The 7,869-nt window shown below is 48.1% G+C and overlaps 1 protein-coding gene across 1 annotated transcript; it reads right to left on the bottom strand.

Moving 5' to 3' along the window:
* Positions 1–4,129: 4,129 nt before the first annotated feature.
* On the bottom strand, positions 4,130–5,777 carry LOC126576883 (uncharacterized). The gene is made up of 2 exons (XM_050238185.1): positions 5,586–5,777; positions 4,130–5,527 (listed from the first exon to the last, which is right to left on the bottom strand). The coding sequence occupies exons 1-2, from the start codon at positions 5,775–5,777 to the stop codon at positions 4,130–4,132; spliced, it is 1,590 nt and encodes a 529-aa protein (XP_050094142.1).
* Between the last annotated feature and the right edge of the window lie 2,092 nt (positions 5,778–7,869).

Here is a 7,869-nt window from a genome sequence, read left to right as displayed (position 1 = left end):
GCGCATGAAGTGGTTCTGCGAAAGAGCATTGCGGAAAATGCGGTGCCCGGCCTGGTATTGTGTTGGGCTTTCTTCTCGGGTCTGGATGCAGACGTTCGTGCGCTTTCGCTGATCAAAAGAGGCTTATTATGGAGAGTAGAAGGGTTGAATTGAAGGATGCTGCTGTGTACTGCACGTGTTCTAGGAGGGCTCTTATTGATTGACTTCTGTCAGAATCGATGGAGTGCAGGACGAGGACTCGCGAGTGAGCAAATGTTGAAGGGTTTTTGTCACGATTAACACCTCAGTTCGCTTTGTAGACGTATTGGAGTATCTCTTTTAAAGGGGCAGTTATGGTTGATTCCGGCCATTTTTTACGATTTTTTGTGAAAAAAACCATTCAATTTTATTTTTCCAAGTGAATGTCATTCTAAGTTACATCTTTTTAAGACTATGCGGATGAAGTTTTCGGAGAATTTGTTAAAAATTTCATACATGGTATCAATTTTCGAAAAGTGTGTCTGCAAAAATGTGCTTTTCTGGTGCCCATCGTAGCCACGGGCTGGATTGTTTGAAAAAATACAAATTTATATTCATTTGATTGATTATCAGTTTATCCAGGTAGTCTCGTTGAGATTCTGTTGATTTTCCCCTGTTTTAGATTTTTGGCAGATTTTTGAAATTGAAAAATTGATCACACTATGATCGAACCGGGTTCGTCGCTTAACGAGCAAGTCTTTTGTTACGCAACAGAAACGGCTCGTGTTTGACGATTTGTTTTTAGAAAACTATCCACCTATATATGTTTTTGCAAATGCCATAATAAAGTGCAGCTTTTCAACTATATTTGCTCGTATTTTCAGGAAGTTTGGTCAAAAACTGCATTCAAAAATGATGATTTTCATGGTTTTTCTGAAGAAAATGAGTGTTACATAATTATTTAAAAAAAAGCAGCAACAACTTTTATGCAAATTCGACTGGAATTCCTGGCAAATAGTGTACAGATTGTGTGTTCAATATTTCAAACCAATCAGTCCATTAGTTTTTATGCTACGATGGCTACCGACTTTGAAAACGTTGATTTTGGGAAACGCGCTTCTTACTTACCACAAAAACGATACAATCAACTCATTACCATTACTAACAAAGCTGTTCTACAGAAAATACACTGGCTTCTACGAAACTTAGCCTCAACCATAACACGATTAGTTCTCGGTGAAACTTTACACAAATTTTAACGGACATTGCGTTGTTGTTCGTTGCTGCAGCTGGCTGTCACCGGCTGAATTTAGCGAAATCTGCATGTTTGGGCTTAGTTGCTCCCGTGCCGTCCTGGAATGATGATGACGATGCTGACGGCCGCCCGCGGCCAAACTGCTCAAGAAGTTAGTGCCCGCCTAGTAACAATGCAGTTCAAACCATACATCAACACCTCGCTGGGATGGCCGCGCCTTTCCGGTGGCTGCTGGCACGACTTGGAGAGTGTAGAGAAGTTGGTGCCACGCTAACAACACCGGACGGGTGTATGTGTACCGTGTCATCTCATAAAACATTGGCCGATAATTGGAAGGCTGTCTGCGGAGTCCATGTTTTAGCGCACGGCATTCTGGAGGTGGTGATGGCGCAGAAGCTGAAGCCGCGAACGAGTAATCCCGGGCCATCCTTAGGTTTACGGTCCCTTTCCTGTCGACTGACTTTACCAGCGACCGAAGGGTCGACCATGTCATTGTTGACATGGCTTCAGCCACCCACTTACCCAGCCAGCCAGTTTGGGATGCTGCGGATGTTGGTCGGCAGCTCAAGACACCCACAGCGCTAACGGCACCGCACCGCGTCTTTGGCCAGGGCGGACGGACTGGGGAAGCAAATGACGGATCACTGATACGCATGCACGGACAAGCTTCTCGTTTAAACCCGCCCGGTCCATCCAAGCGTGTAAAGGCAAAGCGGAACCCATCCCAACATTCCCGGCCCATTCCATGGCCACCTCACAAACAATGCTCCAATGGTGGCCCCCGCGGGCGCGCTTCTACTGACAATGAACTTTATGTTCCCACAACAAGTCGGCCGTCGTGCATACACATGTGCGGTATGATAAGGGATAAGAGCGATGGGCGGTCATCGGACCGCCATAGTTGCAGATTGAAGGGAGGGAAGGAGGGTCCCGGATGACACTCGGTATTGTCCCTCGTTTACACGTTTTAGGTGCCAACATCCCCGAAAGGAAGATGTGTGGCGCTGTTGGGCGTTCCTTGAAAGCTTGCCCCGAAATAATTAATAACCCATCAAGAAGAGAATGACAGAGCGGGAGAGAGAGAGAGAGCGCAAGAGTGAGTGCGTGTCTGTGCGCGCGGGGGAAGCGGAAAAATTATGCTCGTTAAAAGTGAATTAATCTTCGCACCGGGTACTGGCACACCACCGCGATCCATCGACACCTTCTCGCTTCTTCTCGAACTGCGGTCCTGCGTTTCGTCACTTCATCTTCCGCTCGTTCTCATCTCATCATTCGCTGGTAAGACCGAGACCCCGAGAAGGAACAATGGGTGCCCGTGGGCCCCTAGGTGTCGTTGTCAAAGGTAAGACGGGCAGATTACTTTCGGGCTCGTGGTTTTCGAGACATTTCCTGTCCATGGACGAGAAAGGGAGGGCGTGTCCTGTGGTCCCCGCAACGTAAGCCGACAATGGGACTCATGGAATTGGTGGCCCTTTCTCGGAGCACAGCGTAACCGCGGATTGAAGTCCGGAGTTCGCTGTTTTCGGTGGAGAGAGCATTATCGCGACATCAATTATGGAACGCACACAGCCATGGACTTTGTGTTGACTTCCTTGTTAAACACATCGTAAATGATGTTTGTAATCATTGAAACTAGTGAGATGAGAGAGATATTTGGTGGGTACAAGCAACCGCAAGTGCAACGGTAGCACAATGCAGATTGCTTGTACTTGGGAGAAAGGGATGTGCACAAGGACAACAAACGGGCATTCTATGCAAAACATCAACAGCTGCTGCTGCTCCGGTAGCAGGTGTTCACGCTGGTTTGTGGACCATTTGGAGAGCATACGAGGAGCCAGTGTGACCCAGTTATCCAATTACCATGATCTAATAGAGCCCGTCTCCTTCGGAAGCTTCAGAAGCCTTCGCTTGTACCGGATCGCGTTGCCATCGTCTAACAGCGCCATCGTCGTGTCGTGTGGTCACATCATGTCAGCTAAAGCTGTCAGCATAAAAGTATGCCTGACCACCGCTAGATTGATGAGCAAATTCGTTGTACAAAGCGTTGCCATACCCAGGGAGGCCAACCCGCACCAAAACGGATGGGGCATCATCTCATCGCGGAGAACGCCAGTGCCAGAGCTGGGCAATCGTTGCGATCTCTGACTGATGCTGGTGCTGTGGTCGGTGTCACTGGAGCTAGAAGCTCTTGCTGACTCTTGCCTGAACCCAAAGGACAAATTGTGATTTATGATGTTTGATGTTTGCCACATAAGAAAGATGTCTTCGTCAGCAGAAGGCGAAGGCGAAGCTTCACCCGGTTGGTTGGTCACTCCACTCCGGTCACCCCCCCTTGGTAATATGTGTGTTTCTACCGTTTCGTTTCGCATGCGAGAGAGAGAATGATTAATAACTGCGTACGAGTGAAATCGTGTATTAATTTTCATTTCCTCGCGCCCCCGATGGGCAACTGGCGAACCATTTAGCATGGCTTCCTGGAATGTGCCCCGCCGGCCCGGGAGGGGCTGATGGTGGTCATTTTGCACGCTTAATCATCGGTAAATCGTCCTCATCGGTTGAACGTTGACCAGCGAGGGTGGTGGTGGGGGAGGGAAACTTTGCGGAGAGCTTCAACGTTGTACACAGCCGATACGCTCTGGACGTCATGTTTCGACTCCCAAGATCGATTGATTGATGGATGTAAGGAGACCTCCATATTGGAGCAAATGGACATGTGGAGTCAGGCCTTCCCATTGCAGTGTGCTGCAATGTGCTGCAAACGGAAGGGAACGGAGCATGGAGCGGTAGATGGAGAGAAATATCTCGAAACCGACAATACATCATATCAGCGAAGCGGCGCTTTTATTGTTTAGCGTTAGTAAAAGGGATTACGAGAATGTGAATCGATTACGTGTGGGATTCTCTGGGACCAACGATTTAATGAGCACGTTGGGCTCGCCGTTGCACGATCCTAAAGTGCACTAACTCGCCGATAAGAAAGAGCAAGCTGATGCACCAACCGACGACGATCAGTATCCAGACGCAGATCAGATCTTCGAAGACGAAGATCACATCCTGCCACTGCTTCTGAAGGATGCTTCGGTTTTCTCCCAGCAAATCGAGCGCTCGCTTCACTATATACAACCACAGCCCGGAGTCATTGTAGTAGCTGAAACTGCGGTAGATTAGCTCGAAGAAGGGCGAATCACGAGCACACTGGATGGAGTCGAAGTGACTGAACACTGGTTCCTGCAAGATGTAGAGCTCGGTGCGCACGTTCGTGAGACCGAGCGACACCACGATCCGAGCGTTTCCTGTCTCTAGCATTGTGCAGTACTCCTCGTATACTCGTACGCCGAGGCGACGTTCTTCTCGCGCCGTCTGCGGGTACGGGATCATGTTTTTCTCCAACGCACCAAACAATGAGTTGTCCGCTCGCTGTAGCGACAGGATGCGATAGTTGGATTGCGCCAATTCCGCTAACGTTTGTGGTTGTTTGTAAAACTTCGAGAAGGACATCAGAGAGATGATTTTGGTGTTGTAGGCTTCGGACAGGAAAAACACTAGCACAGCGAGCGTTAGCATGACGACGCGGAAGGAGAATGGCTGCAGATACTCGGTTCCACCGCCACCGAAGAAGGTGAGCGCGATTAAATCGTAACGGTAGATGTGCGGAAAGATGTACTGCACCACGCGACAAAACACAAACATCGCCAACAGTACTGCCCAGATGCCAATCGAGAATGGTTTCAGCAGGTGGCTCAGAAAGTCACGCTCCGTGCGCACTGGACACATCACAACGTAGCCCGACGACTCACGAAAGAAAAAAATATGCATAAAACTCTTGCGAGGTTGTTCGTAATTCATCCAGCAGTCCATCGCTAGCCGTAACTTGATCTCATCCGATAGATACGTTGTGCCGTTTCTCTGTGTAATGATGATTGAATTGATAAACCTCTGTAAAACCCCATAAAGTACATCATTTTCAAATTCGATTATGTAGGGGTATGTGACGTAACCGTGTATAAGAAACTTGTAGCCATTGAGATTGCGCAGCTTGTCCGGATAGAAGCGGCTCACCGGGTATGGCGTTGGTAGGAAAAAGTGCTCCTGTTTGTTGAACTGATTGTAGGTATAAATCGTGGTAGCTTTACTCGCGTTAACCTCACTCTGCACGGGCACAAGGATGTAGTTCAGGATTCCAAGCTTTTGGAAAAATGTCTGCGCAAGATGTTTTTTCACAAAACTCTTTCTACTTAGCAACATGATAAACTTGGCTGGCTTGCTATAACACGGGTGGTGGGTCAGAGTTGTCACTAGAAATCGTAAGGGGAACTGTAAGTATTGAAATTGAATATCAGGATTGACCTTCGAGATGCTACATTCATCTTACCTCTTCCGGATAGCCTGTTGTATCGAGGAGCACGACAGTCGTTACGCGAAGCGCTTTTACATCGATGAAAGGTATCGTACTTACGAATGTCGTTGGATAATTGGAGAGTAACAGAGGCATAAGGACCGGAGCGTGGTCATTCAGAGTAGAGTTTGGTGTAGTGAAAACACACAGCTCACCACCACGAATCATGGATGCATGATCCCATTCAACGACAGCCTTTACTATGTCCACTATAGTTCCAGCAGTGCGCTGATATTGCAGCGTAAAAATCAGGAGAATAATATATGGAACAAGGGGGAAGTATGATAACTTCATACTGCTATTGAAGCACTATCCAACGAAACATTCCAAACTGATTTGACTGGACTGATGATGTGTGTTCCTGTTCCTCAAATCGCTTCACAAATTGCTGCCATCAAATCGCTTCTAATGCTTTTAGCATGAGCATTCATTATTCATTTGTTTGAATGTAGATTGTGACCATTACGTAGATGGTAGCATAGCGTTTGCATGTCCGATGATCGAATCCTCGCACAGTACTGCAATTGCTTTGTGAATTTCGTGACTTATGTTTCATGATGCGCCGCATTTTGATCATACTTCTGGTGCTTTTGACGGAGCATTGCCGTTGCAGTAAGCTAGTTGAAATTGTATCAACAATAGCGTCCCAGGAGCATAAAATGTTGCCTGAAGGACTGGAGGTGTGCTTCATTCAGTTAAGAAAGTACTCTTCTCGCAAAAGCATTGTCGATGATACTCTTGGTTCATTGATAAAGGAATTGACATCCAATTATCCTGTCACGATAACACGTCACTCGCCATCCGTTCGAATGTACGGTCACAGACAGGCCTCGTTGGTAATTATGGACGCAACTGGCTACGGAAAACAGGTAATTGAATTTAGGTGACCACTAGCAAACCCAATGACTGTCCGAATCGCTTCTGTTTTGTTTGTTTCAGTTTCCAACGCCACTGGCCACATCTCGCTTACGGTCGCACGAATGTTACTTGAAAACATCCAAATTTATAACATTCGTAAGCGCGGGAACGAACCAATCATCCGTTTGGTCATTCTTTGATGATCTGGGAATCGTCAACTACTTAATCGCCTCGATTGCGCCACATCACCAAGATACCCTGTTTTACACACAGAACCGTTTTACCGGCCAAGAGTACTGGTTCGACGGGAGCGAGCAGCACAACGGCCCTCTTATCGATCACTACTTCCCCAACAAACTAACCAACGTAAACGGCTATCGGTTCCTGTTATATGGAATTTTTGAGTTTCCGTATCTGATCGATATGGGCAACAACCGCACGGCAGGAGTATTGTTCGAGTGTTTGCGTTATCTGATCGTGCGCCAACTGAATGGTACGATCAGTGTAACGCGCGACCATCGGACGGCAACTGATGTCACCTTCGCTTACACCGACTTCCGGCTGACGTACATGCACGATGTAACAATGAAGGAACGGATCGGGTCCTGCGTCGTTTGCCCATTCCAAACCGAGCGTGACATTCTTGGGCATCTTCTCAAACCGTTCTCGCTTGGAATTTGGCTTATGGTGGCCGCCGTGCTGATTCTCTTTCGCATACTGGGTATACTCTTTCCCCGGGTGTTTCCAGGTAACTTGCTCTCATTGATGATGTTCAGTGAGTCCGTCACCTACCGGTTACCGTTTCCAACGCGCATCCTCTCGTTCGCTACGACCGTGTTCGTGTTCTTCCTCTCGGAGGCCTATAATGCCAAGATCATTTCACTCATGGCACTCCCCGCGAGCTATGAACGACCGGAAACACTGGACGAGTTCACACGGTCCGAACTGATGATTGCCATTCCGGGCGTTAGGACGGAGCTGCTGCGAGAGAAGCTGCCTGGTAAGCTGCTTGACCACCGGCATGCTCAAAGGTTGTACAACGAACGCCGGGAAGAGCTGTTCAGCGAGTACTGCACGGTGATGCCCTGGTATCAGGCACTCCTGTTTTCCTCGTCCGGCCACCGGGGTCCTTCGACTTATCAGCTGTATCTGCTGCAGGAGCAGGTCCTCGAACGCTTCCTAGCGCTTCAGCTGGCCATTAACTCCCCGTTCTATCCAACGTTCATGGAGTTCTTCGAGCGCTACTTCCAGAGCGGCATCTGGATGTATCGAGTCGAGTGGATCCGGAATGGTCTCGCGTCTTTTTTCGTCCAAAACGGGGAACAGTTCGAGAGTGTGGTGTTCCACTTTGATGACCTGTGGTGCATCTGGGCATTAATCGTCGCTGGCTGGTCGATCAGTA

Source organism: Anopheles aquasalis, chromosome 3, assembly GCF_943734665.1.
Source record: "Anopheles aquasalis chromosome 3, idAnoAquaMG_Q_19, whole genome shotgun sequence".
Taxonomy (NCBI): domain Eukaryota; kingdom Metazoa; phylum Arthropoda; class Insecta; order Diptera; family Culicidae; genus Anopheles; species Anopheles aquasalis.
Note: the sequence above shows the minus strand (reverse complement) of the source record. Positions and strands in the feature narration are given on the sequence as shown.

Bases quoted from the DNA above. Each gene is read 5' to 3' on its own strand.
- LOC126576883 (XM_050238185.1), bottom strand. From the start codon at position 5,777: ATGATTCGTGGTGGTGAGCTGTGTGTTTTCACTACACCAAACTCTACT. The intron at 5,528-5,585 runs GTAAGATGAATG...CAATACTTACAG, and splicing joins CAACAGGCTATCCGGAAGAG to TTCCCCTTACGATTTCTAGT.